Source organism: Lepidochelys kempii, chromosome 1 (genome assembly GCF_965140265.1).
Source record: "Lepidochelys kempii isolate rLepKem1 chromosome 1, rLepKem1.hap2, whole genome shotgun sequence".
NCBI classification, from domain to species: domain Eukaryota; kingdom Metazoa; phylum Chordata; order Testudines; family Cheloniidae; genus Lepidochelys; species Lepidochelys kempii.
Window position 1 is genome coordinate 111,293,277 of NC_133256.1, and position 17,885 is coordinate 111,311,161.

Below are 17,885 nucleotides of genomic sequence, written 5' to 3' on the forward strand. Positions count from 1 at the left end.
AAGGATGAACAGTTAGTTCAGTATCCCTGCTCATTTAATCCTTGGACACTTCAGGCTTTCAGTAGGAGTGTCAATAATAATGTTTTTTTTTAATGTCCCATCCACTAAGAACAGGGCTGAGGCTATCGACTTATTTCACCAAGCAGCTTTTAGGTGGTAATTTTTTCCTTATTACTGACCTGGAATCCATTTGAACTGATAACAGCACACCAGCTTTATAGCCACTGTCAAGTTTTTTTTGTAAATATCAAGACAGAGGAGAGTTCTTGGTTGAAAATTACTAAAGTGTAATTGTGTGAAGACAGCAAAGAGCAAAGAATAAAAAAAAAGGAAAAAACATGTCTTTTTATTAGCAAAACAGTGACTGTTTCTTTAAATAAAAATTGCTTGTCACAGCTTAAAGATTAAGGCGGTGGGGAATGATCAATATTTAAGATCAATATTATCTGTAGGAGTTGCTCACAAATGATACATAAGATAAGTTTATGTAGGGAATCTCTGGCTAACATGTCTTTGTGGTAGTGAATGAATATCACACTTGTCCCCTGTAGAAGCAGGAGGGATACATAAACCTGCGCCCCCCCAAAATCAATACTTTAAAAAACAGGACAGTGATCCCACATGAGGTAATGAAGGCCCCCCCCCCCGCCCCCCATTATGCCAAAGTTTGAGATGTTTACGCAGTACGGAAGTAATTTTTCACACACAGCTTCCTAATTACACACATTTTTCTGTTTCACTGAACTTGTTCATTTCTCCATGGTGAATAATAGAGTTAGTATACCGTGAAGCATGTTAATGAGGCTGAAGCCAATTAGGAAGTAATGTCTGTGTTGTCACTCCAACAAATTGGTTTGGCAGTGTGAAAAGCAGTTGGAAATGCATTTCCTCTAAATGTCAGGGCTTATTGCATATATAGTTAGTTGATACATTCTGATGTACTAGACAGTTATTTGACTAAAGGATACAAGTTTGTAATAATTGAGCTGTATATGTGTAAAACTGACTTAAACTAATTTCTGTCCAGTCACTTAACAGAAAGAGGTCTTCTAGGAAAAGTGAAGCTGAATTGTACTCAATATATTGGGATACCTTGGGTCTTTTTAAGACAGGAGATTGCCTACTATTGGTGGCTTCTTGCAGCGGTTCTAGTGCATAAAGCATAAAGTTTATGGACTTTCTCGTCAGTGGTTGGTGGATGTATAAGTGGCATGATTATTTGCTGGTAAACTAAATATTTTATGAGATGTGAAATCTTGGGAATGTTCACTTGGACAGTAATTAATAACTTTGTTTATTTCTAGGAACAGAAATTAAGGACAAATTAAGATGTTATGACTTCGATGTACACACTATGAAGACATTAAAGAACATTATTTCACCTCCCTGGGATTTCAGGGAATTTGATATAGAAAGACAAACGCTGGATGAAAGTGGTATTGTGACACTGGAAACATCAAATCAAAGGAAAACTACAGATACTACTCGTCCATTAGAAGAAACCTTTGAGATTGAAATGAATGAAAGTGATATGATGTTAGAAACGTCAATGTCAGACCATAGTTCATGACTAACACTGGTATAGATCTCATTTTGTAAAAGTGTAAAACATTTGGATTTAGCTTTTTTGTTCCTTTGGCATTCAGGAATTTGCTATTTTTATACAAATCCCAACTACTTCTCTACACTTACCACCAGAGAAGTAATCTTAAGACTGTTAAAAAATATTCATTTCCAACAGACTATTTCCAATTTTATTGTTTCTACAAAATAATCTTACATAATGGAATAAAAGGTGAAATTCATATATTATGTTTTTAAAACTGGTTACTGTACCCTGTGACTGCTCTTAAGACTGTGAAACTTTAAAAATATATCCTGAAAATGAAAGTGTACAATATTCATCAAATTGAGTAGCCAAGGGCTACTATATAATTATTGTGGCTTCTAAGTTTTCAACCTGTCTGTGAGGAACACTTTGTCATAGGCCAAAAATAACTAGGGTTTTGTTGCTAATATAATATTTTATACTTTTAAGACCGGAATAATTTCAAAAATATCCATTATTTTGTTCAGCCTGTGCATGCATTTGTGGAGAGCAATTTTTTTATCAGCTGAATCTAATTTGCTATATATTAAATTGATGTCAAAGCTTTTTAAGCATGGGTAGTGGATATTACGGTTTCTGTTTTGTCCTTTTTTTTGATAATCGTTTCATCTTGTCATCTGTACTGAACTACTGGAAGATAGATGTAAGCAGAACTGCTTTGGGAAAGCTGATCAGGCAACAAATGTGAATGGCACAAATATTCAGAGTATCATAAATATTTTAATAGATACATCTGATACAGTTTTCTGAAATCAGTGACATGCTTGAGCTATTATTTTCAAAAGTTAGCTTGATTATAAGCAAGGCAGAATGTGCTGATTATAAGGCTGTAGAAATTCTCTTTACATTTCACTTGGTTATTTTGTCAAGGTAAAGATATAACTGAATGGTGTGTGTACAGTACTTAAAAAATCTCTGTGGTATTTTATTTTTAAATCTGCTCTGTGCATCACTATTTACAATTAACAACCTTGTGTTTTATGAACAGAAATAATTTCTCCATCCAATAAACTAAGTAGGGCCGTTCTGTGCTCCTGCTTAAAATGAATACTAACCATGTTTTGTATAAACTTCTCCCCTCTCTTCTTCCTCATCCTTACTTGCCTTAAAATTTGTGAATATTGGGGAGGGGGAGGTTTAAGTTTAAGTAGTTTAATTCAGGATACTTTAATTTTAACTTATCTGTGTTTTGTTAATTAAGTTCAGCAACCTTGGCTCACTTTTAACAGTTTTTTTGTGTTTGATAATGTATAGAACTGAAAATCCTCATGAAGAAGAAAAATAGTGTAGCAGTCCAGTTGTTTTGAGTACTTCAAAGCTCAGGAACCAGCAAATATATGTTACATGTTGTTTTTCCTGAGATAGAAAGGTGATTAATTCACTTTTTAGACATCAGAATCAAGTAATAGGCCTAAAATTTAATCTATCAATTATAAATCTGGTTAACAAGCCACCTTAAATATTATGTTGGAATAAAGTCAATCATTTCTGACAGTGCTTTTAGGGAAAAAAAACAATAAAACTACCCGACATATCATTTGTTTCATAGTTATCAAAGAAAGATGTGAAGAAAGCCCCCAAAAGGAACAAACACTGGAAGACTATAGAATTAGTGCTATTAGTTAAATGCTATATATTGGGACATATATTACTTGATCTTTCCACAGCACTTTGAAAAGTTGAGGATATTGATAGATACCTCCTTGGTAAAGATCTTTGAGATCTATAGATGAAAAACACTCATCACATATGCTAAATATTTTCACATCCCTGTGCAATACATAGGCATTTTCCTTTGGTTTTTGGACCTTTTCTCTGTGGGGAGCTTTAGGTTTTTCTCCCCTTTCCGCTGTGCTGTTGCTTCTGAAGAGAACATAATTCTTTTATCTCTTTAAAAACTAAACTTTGAGAGATGCAATTTTCCCTCATGCTGTTTTCTTAGGGTGTGTCCTCACTGCAAAATGAAAGTGTAATTGTAGCATGATAGGCATACCCATGCTAGCTTTTTTAGCTAGCGCTGGTAACAATAAACTGGTGAAAATGTGGTGGCACAAACTTGTATTTGGGCTGTCCAACAGAGTATAGCCAATAATTGTAATTGGGGCAAATTCCCACTCTCAGCAGGGACTGAATCTGGTCAGTCCAGTTGGACAAGGGATGTGGGACGGGAATCCTCTGTATCTGATACCCTCTGAAACTCCTTCCAGAGCATCTTCCTCTCAGACGGGGGTGCTCATATCCTTAGTGCCCCTCTACTGCAGTTTAAGGGAGGTATAGATTGTTCTTTGGATTGCATAGGCAGGTTCTATGAATCCTGGCTGTCATGAGGGGAGAATTCCAGAAGTTTGCATGAAATTGGGCTAGGAAATTGGCCTAAAAATGCATTGAAGTGGGGTACCCAGTATTAAAAATACAAAAAAAACCCAACACTTCTTAGAGCCCCTGCTCAGTGGGGATTGGACATGGAAACCACACAGCTGGGGCACCATATAGAAAAAATAAAGGTCAGACACCAGGAGAGCCTGTTGTAGGAAGGGTTACTAGCTCCTATTTCTTTGGTACCTAGGAACTGTGTAACACCTGATCAGTTCAGACAGACAGGAAGCTCCTTTTGGTTGGGCATTCTCAAGAAGAGGTCCCTAAGGTCTGGAACTTGCTGTCCTGCAACAAACACATTGGCTCAAACTAGTCAGAATCTTTTCATCTTCAAGATGTGCTTCAAGGCCTATCTATTCTACTAGACTCTTGAGAAGGTGGGTTTTTTGAGGAGGGAGGGGAGGGGAGTGGTTGGGAGGGGTGAGGAAAGAAAGGGGGATTTTGTGTGTAGTTAATTTTATTCTGAATGGGTGAGGAGGTTGAAAAGTCTTGTGAAGGTTTTTAATGTACATGTGCCTAGGGCAATGGATAGGCACATTATATATAGATTTTTTTTTTAAATCGATTTTTGAGCTTTTTCTTAGGCGGAGTTCTTAAGTCAGAAATGGAGAGTTCATAGTCTCATGTTCACATACATACTTTTAAAAGTGTTTTGTAAAGGAGGCTGCAGTTGAATGTTCAGTTCCTCTCCTATTTTAACTTAACTGTCAGCTGAGTTACGGCTCTTCTACAGCTGCAGGCTGACGTTTCTTCCTAACCGTTTTTTTTCCTCTCCAAAATAGCAAGAGCATTTTATATCCAAGCAGAAGAGGCTGTCTTCTCAACGAGAATCTGGGGGACCTGGTTCTACCAGAAGAGCTGTTGCTGCTGTCATCACCTGTCAATTTGTCTGTGCAGAAACAGAGGTTGGAAATACTTGGTAAAAGTATTTTACCATTTTCCCTAGGAATCTTATTTTTGTGCAATAAATTAGTCATTTTAGAATATGTTATCATAGGTGACTTCTTTATCCCATGTATTGCACTTTGGATACTATATATCTTGGTGTGTTTGTTAACCGAGTTGGTAATAGTTGCTGAAGTACAGATTATGCAAAGTAAAGCCACATTCCAAAAATAGTTAAAATGAATAAATCATTTGTAAGGATTTTTTAAAAAATTTGAAATACAGCTGCTATAAAGATTCAGAACTGACTCCTACTAAGTTTTTTTTAAATTTCTTTTGGTTTGTTTTTTTTAAAGGAAAAAACAAACATCACCATCTATACACACCATCAACGTTCACAACCCCCATTAACCTCGCCCCCCCACACCCATCTCCAGTATTGTACACACTCACCTCTCATGATTAGACACATTCTCTTCCTTATTCAGACACATACCCAGCCACTGTCCCCTAATCGTCTCCCCTGCACCCTAACATGCATAAGCAATCTGTATTTTGTTTTTCTGGGTAAAGAGGACATAAGTGATAAATGTACAGGGATATTATTTTTCTGTTGCTTGCAAGAAACTGAAAAGCAACATTCAAAGGTAAGTTTGATATTTTGGGATGGTTACAGGGTAGTCCTGGAAGAAGATATATTTTTATTTTGGTTAGGGTTTTTTTGTTTTCTGTGTAAACTTTCCTGTTAACAGCTTATTCTCATAAACAGTTTGCAACAAAAAGTGTATAGACTGCATTCTGCTGTCGGCCCACCAATCATATGCCTGGTACTGCTCTCTTCATAATCCTCCACTTTGGTGCCAGCTCCACCTTTTGCATGGTACCAGCAGCTAGGAAGCTGACCATGCTTCCTCTGCTGCTGCATTCCCAGCATAGATCCTGGGCATGATCTCCAAGAGCCCTCCCATGCCCACCCTCAGTACTTCACTGCCTTGGTTTTCAGACTATTCCATTTCATCAGAATCTGAGGTGGGTCCTTGAGTCTCACTATCGAGAGTCCAGGGCTTCCTCCAGGTCCCATTCTCCTACTTACAGATGGAGATTTGAGAAGCGTAGAGCCAGGGATTGGGACATTCGGGCCAGGCACAACTGGGGCCTGGTATCATTCCAGCTTTGTTACTGACCATACTGGATGGCCTGGCGGATGCTCCAGCATCCAGATCAACATTGCCACACTCTCGCAGGAGCAGATTCCATAGGAGAGATTTTTTGGCTGCTGGTACTGAGGCCTGTGACAGTTGGTACCAATCAACCTATGGACTCTGTATTACTGGACTTCTCCCTATGTCAGAGTAATAGTCTATCCCAGTACTGCAGGACTAACCTTGGGAGGTTTCTCCCTTGTTTTCCCTTAATGCATCATCCTAACGACCAGATAAGACTTTAGTACCAGAGGCATCCTTTCTGGTATCAGATGATTTTAGGGTATACCAAGAGCTACTCAGAAAATTGGCTGCTTTTGTTCATATACAAGTAGAGCTAATGGAGGAGAATACCCATAAAGTGATGTTTTGTACTTGGCTACAGCAGGAAATAACTCGTCCCATAAATGAGGCCCCTCATACAGCCTACCTGTGGCAAGCCCCTTCCTCCATTCCCCCTGTGGCCAAATGAACAGAATGTGATCGCCAGATTCTGCCTCAAGGGTTTGAGCAGTATTTATTTACTTGCTATGCTGGGCTCACTAGTAGTGGCCATGGTGAAAGAGAAGAGTAGTCAAGACTGGGCAACAGCCACCCCCAAGGAAAAAGATCCAAAAAAGCTTGATCTCTTTGGGAGAAAGATTAATTCTGTGGTGTGTTTACAGCTCTGCATTGCCTAAATGTGATTATAACAACTGGAAGGCAGTCTCTCAGTTTGCAAATAAATTGCTGGAAAGGGTTAGGGAGCAGTTTTAGTCCTTTGTTGTGGAAGGTTGTCTGATCATCAATCAGCTCTGCAGGCTTCCTGGGATGTGGCGGATTATGCTACTGCGGCTATGGCTACAGAAGTGGCTATGTGCCATTCATCTTGCAAAATGCCCAACTGTAACACCATAGAAAATTCTGCAATGACTGCAAGTTACCATGGTGACTTATTGATGTCAATGTTAACGAAGATAAGGGAAACTAAGAAAATAGCCTATGAAAAGCAGGGCACCCCAACATGTTTAGGATGTGGAAATCCAGATAAGGGAAATGGGAAGTTTGCAGTATAGCCTGGGATATTTTGTGTCATATTTTCACAATCATCATCAATTAACACCTCTTTGATGATGATCTTGCAGTTTTACTAGTTACCCTGGACCAACCAGTCATGTCAGCTTCTTTCAGCCTTCTACTAAAGCCTGATATGGCTAAGATGAAATTTGACAGGCCTCAGGCCTCTAGGCCTTACCTTAATAGCGTTATCTTACTTATCTACCTAACACACACTTACTAATAATATATGCTTATCAAGCCGATACCCCATCCTACCTATTCCCACACTTGTACCTACAATTTAAATCTGTTAATCCCCCCATTGATTACTTATGAATTAACCACAATATATAACAATTAAATTATTAAATAAGGTGATTAGGTTGTAACCTTTATGCATATGGGTTATTGGTGTGAGTGTAACACAGAATAAAATGTGTTCTCCAGCATAAATAGGGAGGGATTATCCATCAGGAAATCCTCCACAGATGACCACCTGTTGAGAGATCCACCAACTCTATGGTTCCCTTCGGGGTGTGAGTATGAAAACATTGATGCTGTGGCTTCTCTGATTGGCTCAGACTTGCTATTGAAGCCAGAAGGAGGCATAGGAAGTTGTCCAAGCAACTAGGTGAATGCCTGGCTGGCTGCTACACTGGATTCTGCCTTCTTGCCTGTTTCCTGAGCCCTGCCTTGTCCCTGGTACCTGTTTCTTCTTTGAGTGTTTGTTCATTTCAGTTCCAGTCAAGTGTGTGTGTGTGTGTGTGTGTGCACGTGCATGCGAATGGCAGCTGGAAGATTTTTCCCCTAGAAGTATCCGTTGGGTCAGTCCAGGCACCCCATGGAGTGGCGCGTCCACGGTGCTCAATATAGGGCCCTACAGACCCACCACCCCTTCAGTTCCTTCTTACCACCAGTGACAGTTAGCTGGAACTTCCCCTTGCTCTTGTCATGACCCGCACATTTGGCAGTCTGTATTTAGTTATTCATTATGTTTTGTAGTTAGTGTTAAGTAGTTAAGAACTACCTTTAAGTACCTACTGTGTCCTTTGTGGGGGTTTCCCCTCCAGCGCTATCCCGGCGCTGGGGCATGCAGCTGTCTCCAGGCTTCAAAACCTGTGAAGTCTGCAGCAAGTGAATACCCAGAAGCAATCCTCACACTTCATGTTTCAAGTGTTTGAGGGAGCATCATCCAGAGGATTGCTGTAGGACCTGCAGGGGGTTTCGCCCCAGGACGTTAAAAAATAGGAATCAGTGCCTGAAGATCCCACTAACGGAAGCTGCACTCTGCTCCCAATCCCACCCTGGGTCGGCAGACCCTGCACTGAGTACCTCCTCCTCGGTACAAAGTGCCCCAGCACCGTTGGCGTGGGGATTGGTGCCAAGTAGATAAGAACTCGTCACCGTCCCAGCTCCACTTGTGGCTCACATGCTGCAGGTTGGCGCTGGTCTCAATCGGCAGTGCCACAGAAGAGGCGGCCTGGATTGGCCCAAGGAGCTCGCCATTTTGAGACCCGAGTTGGACTATGGTAATTTGGCCCCACTGCCAATGACAGTCGCATTGACTCCTGCTGTCGTGGAACAGTGGTCGAGTCCAGACCCTTCTCGATCGTCAAGCCGAGAGCTACACCTCCTGTTGACCCCAGAGGCGTTCAAGGCAGCCCAGGACCTGCTCCATCTCACAGCACCATTCTCCCTGCCTAGACGGGATAGGTCGCCACCAGTTGCTCCCCTGGCACGGTCAAGGGAAGAGCCCACAATGATGTCCCAGCGGTCTCCATCCCCGGTGCATGACTCCCTAGCACCAGAACAGAGTCAGCAGCCTCATCAGTCCCCAAGACCTCAGCGCAGACTGTTGGCGCCGCGAAGTAACGCTTTTCCGTGGTCCTTTTCGGAGACCTCGGAGTCGGACTCCTATTGATCTTATAGAAGCAGAAGTAGACAGTCTAGGTCATCATGAGCCTGGCACCCTTTCCTGGCACTGTTGCTCACGCAGTGGCAGCCCATGGCAGAGTGGCCCCTCTTCACCAAGGCCAAGGGCAGAGCGAAGGGCCGCATTCCAGGGTGGTGACCAAGGCCCTTTTCATACCTCCTCCGGCACCGTAGGTATCAGCAGGATCGGGGGTAGCTCCATCACTCCCTTATGTCCCCATCCCAATCCCTGCAACACTGGTGCCGTCTACACCGGCCCCAGCAGTATTAGCACTGATGACCTCGGCACTGACAGCCGTTGCACCAACAGCCTCAGCACCAGTGTATAGTCCTGGCACTAAGGGGTATGGCCCCTTCCACATTAGCATCAGCCCAGGAATCCCTAGCACCGTGGGACCCCTTGGGCGTGGAGGGAATAGAGCAGCCACTCCTTACAGGGGGTTCTGCAGCAATTGCTGAGGAGGGTTGCCCAGGGCCTGGGCATTCAGGCAGAGGAGGTAGTGGAGGACGCAGATCCAATGGTGAATATCCTTGTGCCCTCTGGACCAGCATGTATTGCCCTATCCCTCATAAAGACCATTGTTGACACCACTAAAACCTCGTGGTAGACCCCAGCTTTGTTGCCCCCTATGGCTAAGCTATTTTGTGCCATCTAGGGGCTACGAGCACTTATATACCCATCGTCCACCAGCTTCCCTGCCCATGGACGTTGCTAACCAAGGCGAGTGCCAGGGCTACCAACAGGTTTCAGAGTAGCAGCCGTGTTCGTCTGTATTCGCAAAAAGAAAAGGAGTACTTGTGGCACCTTAGAGACTAACCAATTCATTTGAGCATAAGCTTTCGTGAGCTACAGCTCACGTCATCGGATGCTTATGCTCAAATAAATTGGTTAGTCTCTCAGGTGCCACAAGGGCTACCACCCTCCCTCCCCAAACAATCAAGAGGCGAAACGACTCGACCTTTCCCGGAGAAAGGTTTATTCCAGAGCCAGCTCGCAGCTCCCCATTTCCCAGCAGCAGGCCATGGGCAGCAGGTACTGCTCTAAGAGGGGCGGGGCAATTGTCAAAGGTGCAGCGTGCAGCAGCGCTGCGCTCCGCTTCGCGCCACGCCCGGTGCACAGGGGAGAAGCACGCGGCCCAGCTCCAGCGGGCGGCGGCCCCTTGCTCTAGTTGCGTCCCCCTCTCCCTCCCTCCCCCCGCCGCCCTGGCTGAAATCTCGCGAGATTCTGCTCGGCACCTGGTGGGCGGGGGTGGGGTCTCGCGAGGTGTCGCTGCGCCGGGCGGCGGCGGCGGCGGCGGTTGCATGAGGTCGGAGCGCGAGGCCAGGCCGGGGCTGGCGCGCGGGGGCGGCCGGGAGAAGCGGCCCATGGAGACCCCGCTCCGGCGGGAGTCCCCGCGCCGGGAGCCCGAGACCCCCCCGCCGCCTCCGGGGCCGCCCCCGCCGCCTCACCCGGCGCTGGGCAGGCAGCGGGAGGAGAAGAGAGCGGCGCTGAGCAAGGTGAGCGGCCGGCGCGTCAGCACCAGGGACAGCGCGCGGCGGGGCGGGGGATTTGCCTGGAGCAGGGGGAATGGGGGGGGGTTAGACGTGAATGGCGGGGAGAGTGTGGGGGTTGCCTCGGGGTGGGGGGTTGCCTCGGGGGCGGGGGGATTTCCCTATGGGAATGGGGAGCGGGGACTTGCCCGGGTGGGGAGGAATGCGGGGGGGTTGCGTGGGGTAGGAGAGGCGGGAAGGGGCGGGGATGACAGGGATTTGGGGCGGTGCAGTGGTACCACGGTGGTAGTGCATTTTATTGAATGGTTAATCGGCAGAGGTTCTCGGACGTCTTGTGAGTCTCTACCCGCAATGGGGCGGGGGGGGGTAGGTTTTATATCCCAAAGGTTTAGCATAGTGTTTAGCCGGCAGGATGGTTTGTGGTTGGAGCAGGCTCCGTACCTCAATTTGCCCATCTGCAAAACAAGAATCATAGAATATCAGGGTTGGAAGGGACCTCAGGAGGTCATCTAGTCCAACCCCCTGCTCAAAGCAGGACCAATCCCCAATTTTTGCCCCAGATCCCTAAATGGCCCCCTCAAGGATTGAACTCACAACCCTGAATTTAGCAGGCCAATGCTTAAACAACTGAGAATAAGAATATTGATCCACTTTTGTAAAATGATTTTGAGTTACAAGCAATATCACTGCAAATCTGCTTGCCTAGTCACAGTTAGTGAGTTAAAAATCAAGGATGACAAATGCTGTGGCAGAGGAGTGGGGAATTTCCCCCGGGGAAGGAGTCCCTGCAAAGCACCACAACATCAACTTTGCTATTTTTTTTTATATAAAACATCTTTCATCTAAGCACTTTACAAGCAATTCTCACAAAATTCCTTACAAATTGGGAAACTGCTGCACAGAAAGGCTGTGTGACTTGCTTAAAGTGAGACAGTGACTGAGTGCTGGGAACAGAACACACAAATCCTGACCTCTCATTTCCCTGCTTTACACATTTGACAGCACTCCATCCATATGTTTTTCATGCAAATTGTGACCCTAACTGTTTTATGGAATTAAATGGCACAAGACAGTAGGTCACATATAGTATGTATTATTCTTGCAGCAAAAGTGTTTTGAGAAAGTTACTTCATGTTAAATCGTTTTATACACAGAGAATGTAGTATTTTGTATATTTAGTACTTAATTTGATTTTACATAATTTGTTAATATCTTTTATACTCAGCTCAACTATAGTTGCTTCTAAACTCTCTGTTAAAATATTTCAGTTGTCCTACAATTATATTACATGTGTTAGCTATCATTCCCTCATCTGTATGTGACAGAAACTGCATCCCAGTGCAGGATTATATGGTTAGACTGGATCCTGTTGAAATTCGAATTTCTAGGGAGAGTTTTCAGAAAGATGCAATGTAGTTTGTTTACTATTTTGACAATATTTAAATATTTAGATTAGTACTAAATGAGTCTTCACTTTTAACTATGTTACTTTACAGATAGTTATTCGCCGGCTTCCTCCTAGTCTAACCAAGGAGCAACTGGAAGAGCAGCTACATCCGCTACCTGCCCATGATTATTTTGAATTTTGCACTGCTGATCCCAGGTGAGGAGGAACTGTTTATCAACATTAAGAAGGAAAGAGGTACTTTCAATGGGTTTGTAAGCAACCTATCTCACTAAAGGCTTGTCTACACTTACCAGGGAATTGATGCATGGCGATAGATGCATTGGCGGTCGATTTAGCGGGTCTAGTGAAGACCCACTAAATCAATCGCAGATCGTTCTCCCATTGACTCCTGTACTCCACCAGATCGAGAAGAGTAAGGGGAGTCTATGGGAGAGTGTCTCCCATCGACATTGCGTAGTATGGATCCCGCGGTAAGTAGATCTAAGCTACGTTACGCGGTAAGTAGATCTAAGCTACGCTATTCCCGTAACTCAAATTGCGTAGCTTAGATTGACTTTTCCCTGTAGTGTAGACAAGACCCCAGGTACCCTGGGCATAGTTACATAACAAATTTATATTTTGTGTCTATGAAGCCTTTATCTTTTTTGTTTTGGTCAGGTAAGTAGGTAGTGTTTTTATATATATATACTATTTTCACTGGTGAAGTAGAACAGAGATCTTCCTAAACTTCTTGTACACCTTACATGACTTATTCTCTTTCTTAGTGTTGAGCAGGGCAAATACTACAGCCATTTTTCCATGAGTGTTCATTTGAATTTAAAATGAATTAACTTCTTCACTGTACACATCTCATTGCTTTCTACAGGCTTTCAAGCAATCAAGTTTTATTAACACGGATGTTCACAAAAAGCTAATTTTAAATTTACACACCTGGGCACTCAAGGATAGCTCCTGTTTCATTTATAGATTCCAAAGCCAGAAAGGACTTCCTGAATAACACTTCCTGTATTGTGACTTCTGTATAACACAGGCCACAAAAGTTCCCCAAAATAATTCCCAGAACATATCTTTTAGCGAAACATGCAATCTTGATTTAAAAATTGTCAGTGATAAAGAATCCCACTATGACCATGGTTAAATTGTTCCAGTAGTTAATTATTCTCACCTTTAAGAGTTTACACCTTATTTCCAGTCTTAGTTTGTCTAGCTTCAGCTTCCAGCCATTGGATCATGTTATACCTTTTGAAGAGTCCATTATTAAATATTTGTTCCCCATGTAAATGCTTCCAGACTGTAATCAAGCTATCCCTTAACCTTCTCTTTGTTAAATAGTTTGAGCTCTTTCAGTTTTTCACTATAAGGCATGTTTTCTAGTCCTTTAATAATTTTTGTGGCTTTTTTCTGAACCCTCTTCAATTTATCAATATCCTTCTTGAATTTTGGGCACCAGAGCTGGACGCAGTATTCCAGTAGCAGTTGCACCAGTACTGAATATAGAGGTAAAATAACCGCTTTGCTCCTACTTGAGATTCCCCTGTTTATGCCTCCCAGGACAGCATTAGCTTTTTTGGCCAATGTCATATTGGGAGCTCATGTTCAGCTGATTAACCACCATGACCCAAAATCTTTTTCAGAGTCATTGCTTCCCAAGATAGAGTCCTCCATCCTGTATGGTCTACATCAGGGGTCTCAAAGTCCCAGCCCGGGGGCCATCTGCGGCCTGAGAACCTCCCCACTGCGGCCCATGGAAACTTTTTAAAAAGTTCTTTCATCCGGCCCTCATGACTTTTGGCTGGGGTGGAGCGGGGCGGAAGGGGAGCAGGCAGGAGAGAGTCACATGCCCCTCCCCCTAACGTTGCTCCATCCTGCTGCTCCTGGGACCCTCCCAGGTGTTGCACTCAGCAATGTGTCATTCACCTTGGGCAGCTCCGCTCCCTACAAGCAGTTCCCTGTCCTTGCTGTTGTCGGCGGAGCAGCAGAGGGTCGTCTTCTACAGGTGCTGCCCCCCGCAGCTCTCATTGGCTGGGGGAGAGGGACAGAGATACCATCACTAGTTGCTGGGTAGAGTCAGCCATGGAGGCAGCACCGTTAGTTGCCAGGCAGAGTCAGCCAGGGTGGCATGAGGCCAAGTGGGAGCGAGGGAAAAGGGTGGGAAACGGGCTGGGAGGTGGTGTGAATACCATCTTCATTGACATTGGCCCGCTCGGAGCATTTGAGGACTGGCACTGGCCCTAAGGTAAATTGAGTTTGAGACCCCTGGTCTACATTCTTTGTTCCTAGATGTATACATTTACATTTAGACACGATTAAAACACATATTGTTTGTTTGCGCCCAGTTTACCAAATGATCCAGAGCTCTCTGAATCAGTGACCTGTCCTCTTCATTGTTTACTACTCCCGTAATTTTTGTGTCATCTGCAAACTTTATCAGTGATGATTTTATGTTTTCTTCCAGGTCATTGATAAAATTATTAAATAGCATAGGGCCAAGAACTGATCCCTGTGGGACCCCACTGGAAACACACCCTCTCAGTGATGATTCCCCATTTACAGTTGCATTTTGAGAGTTATCAGTTAGCTAGTTTTTAATCCATTTAATGTGTGCCATGTTAATTTTATATTGTTCTATTTATTTAATCAAAATGTTGTGTGATACCAAGTCAAATGCCTTACATAAGTTTAAAGGACATTTTATCAACCGTATTATCTTTATTAACCAAACTTGTAATCTCATCAAAAATGTATCAAGTTAGTTTGGCAGGATCTGTTTTTCATAAACCCATGTTGATTTGCATTAATAACATTATTTTCGATTAATCTTTTATTAATCAAATCCACTATCACCCACTTCATTATCTTACCCAGGATTAATGTCAGGCTGATAGGCCTATAATTACCTGGGTCATTCCATTTACCCTTTTTAAAAATTGGCACATTTGTGTTCTTCCAGTCTTCTGGAACCTCCCCAGTGCTCCAAGAAGAAAAGTAGTACTTGTGGCACCTTAGAGACTAACCAATTTATTTGAGCATAAGCTTTCGTGAGCTACAGCTCACTTCATCCGATGCATACTGTGGAAAGTGTAGAAGATCTTTTTATAAACACAAAGCATGAAAAAATACCTCCTCCCACCCCACTCTCCTGCTGGTAATAGCTTATCTAAAGTGACCACTCTCCTTAAAATGTGTATGTAAGACTCCAAGACTTATTCAAAATTAACATTAACATCCAATATATTACTAATTATATCATTAGCAATTTCAAAAACAATTAAACAAAAGAAGAAAGTTAACTAACAAAGAATATAAATTGAGATTGCTAATACTTTTATTTAATATGCATGGTGCCATAAATGTTAAGACAACATTCACTGCCTAACAAAACAAATTTCAGAAAGGGAGGAAATGTACAGTTAATGCAACCCAAACACCCTTAACATTGTCGTGAAGCAATGGTACATGGATATGTATCCTAAATTAATAGAGAGTGCAGTGTATAGCTGTGCATATCTGACATTTTCTTCTTAGAGAATTGTCTATAGTAGATCCAAACTAATGGCATGTCTCCACCTCTGGTTGTAACCCTGGAACTGTTTATTGGCAATGACTGTTGGAGCGCAGAGCCCCTCAAACATTGAACCACCAGCTGAGGCTACAAAGAGGGGAAATAGTTCCCAACTGCCAAATTTCCTTTCCATAATCTTACTTGTGTGGTTGCGCCAGACTTGTAATTTTTATTTGTAGCAGTTTAAGACAGTTTTAATTAGTTAAGTGATAGATTTACCGTAAGTTAATGTAGAGCAGTTTTGTTATTTAGTCTGTCAGTCTAGGCTACTCATACTCCAACCTGAAGTTTGGCAGTCTGAAAAAACCAAGGATTCAAGGACACTCTATCTGTAATGGATCAGCACTCTTAAGTGCCTCCATGTGTAGAAGTGGGACACTCTGTGGGCTCCTGTTCAGCCTGTGCTGCTCTTTCCAATAGATAAAGGAAAAATAACAAAGGCAGATTGAAACTTCTTCTCCTAAAGGAGTCTCTCTGTTTTCAATGGATTTCTTTGGCTATATGCCAGGAAATGTTCCAAGCTCTTTTGATGGGCCAAAGCACTTAAGTCTGGGGCACAAGTCTATAGGGAGCCATCATTCCTAGAAAGATTAGGCAACTCAAAGCAGGCCATAGATTTAAAGTTTATTTTTCTCTCCTCGCATTCATGCAAATAAATATTTTGCGTGCAGAAAGACTTAATTGTGAAGGCTCCTGTCCGATCTTTGTCTGGCTTATTTAACTGCCTGTGTGCCAGGACTCTGGTGAAGGTTTTTGCAAACTCTGTCATATGCTGTGTCAATCATTGTCCTCTCCAATATAGAAAATAACCTATAGAACATATATAACAGAAACACTGCCATATGGTTTATGTGACCAACACAGCTTTAATTTGGGTATTGAGCATCAAACCGTCAAAATTGTCAAGTAAGTGTGAACAGCATTTAAATAGGAAAAAGTTCCATTTTGTTCATGGACATTGCATATGTAGAAAAAGAGACTAAATAGATTGAGTAAATTATTTAGTGTGAACTATTTTCTCAGCTGTAGGGATACCCTCATGACTTGCTGATACTGCTGTCCCCATTCATGTATCTCTGAAGAGGCAGATCATTCTGTATTGCTGGAAGAAAAATGAGGGCACACTTAAAACACTTTTTAAAAATTCATCTGCTTTAAAAATTACTCTTGACACTTAAGTAAAGCAAAAAGGACAAAGAAAATAAAGCTGCATTTTCAAATGTTATTTGGTTACTACATTTTTAGGTGTTGAAAGCTGTGAATACATATTTTTTAGAAAATAGAGAAAAGGAATACTGAAGACTGATATCTGTTACATAGGATGTCAGATTTTTTTTCTAATGCTTCCTTGACCCCGCTAGTAGACTAATGGTCTGTAGGGTTGGAGTGGGAGGCACTTTTTCCCTCTGTGATTTGTATTCAGATTCTGTGCTCTGTCATCAGTCTGATGTCTCCACAGACACTTAGGCCTTATCTACATGGAAATTATTTTTGGTATATCTGAGTTTTTCGACATGAGCTGCCTTTTGTCCACACATAAGCAATCTTTTTTTGCTTTATTTTGCTTCTTATCCTCCTGTCGTTAATCTGCTTTGGTAACAACATAACACAATTTCTGAATGAGTTACGCTGCTATAAAGTTCATGCGGATACATCCCCATTTGAACTGTACTACTTCAGGTAATCATCCCACTGATATTCCACACTGCATTGCTTCACATTGGACTGGTCTGTCTGGTTACCTGTGCCTTCTCCAATGCACTGGGGTCATCTTGATTAGCTATCCACCCATGGATAGCTGACACACCCCAAGCCCATCTGAAAGGAGCAAATTCAATTTAATCTTTCCATCTGTCACTGAAATGCAAATATTTATAAGTGTCTAGCAGATCAAAAACAGGAAAAGGAGCACTCTCAGGACACAAGCCAGTGCTACACCAAAGCACTGCAGCAGAATTACAAAAACACCAAAGACAAAATCAAAATACCAGTGCACATGAGTACTATGAAGAGCTGAATCCGATTTTTGCCACAGAGGCCACCACTAAACCCCAGTATACATTGGATAGTTTGGTCACAATCTGCAGCGAGCCAAGCATGCCTTCAGAAACCCCACAGGAAGCCTTGTCCCCCCAGGCAGAAGAAAATTCCTTTAGACAACCAAGATTTCTTCAGCACTCCTTCCAGCCAGCCAGAGATGCCTCCCCAGTGCCCAGCCAGAGACAATATTACAGAGGGGACCTCATCCAGTAAGTATTAAGTACTATATTGCAATTGTCTGTCCCATTAATGCCTGTTTAGGGGGATTTGGAAAACTTTCTTCTGAATACTGGCTGTGCCCTGGCATGTCTGGCAGATATTGTCATAGAATATGAGGGTTGG

At 42.7% G+C, this 17,885-nt stretch overlaps 2 protein-coding genes across 3 annotated transcripts in view; both read left to right on the forward strand.

Moving 5' to 3' along the window:
* The window catches only part of CDC16 (cell division cycle 16), a 68,034-nt gene extending 62,850 nt beyond the window's left edge, over positions 1–5,184 (forward strand). For both annotated transcript variants that reach the window (XM_073350735.1, XM_073350741.1), the window contains exons 18-19: positions 1,305–4,362; positions 4,768–5,184. In XM_073350735.1, the coding sequence (XP_073206836.1) occupies positions 1,305–1,570 (266 nt within the window). In that variant the 3' untranslated portion in view covers positions 1,571–4,362; positions 4,768–5,184. The remainder of the gene's footprint in view (positions 1–1,304; positions 4,363–4,767) is intronic.
* Positions 5,185–10,301: 5,117 nt separating this feature from the next.
* The window catches only part of UPF3A (UPF3A regulator of nonsense mediated mRNA decay), a 48,037-nt gene continuing 40,453 nt past the window's right edge, over positions 10,302–17,885 (forward strand). Inside the window, exons 1-2 of the mRNA XM_073350747.1 lie at positions 10,302–10,539; positions 12,030–12,136. Of these exons, the coding sequence (XP_073206848.1) occupies positions 10,345–10,539; positions 12,030–12,136 (302 nt within the window). The 5' untranslated portion in view covers positions 10,302–10,344. The remainder of the gene's footprint in view (positions 10,540–12,029; positions 12,137–17,885) is intronic.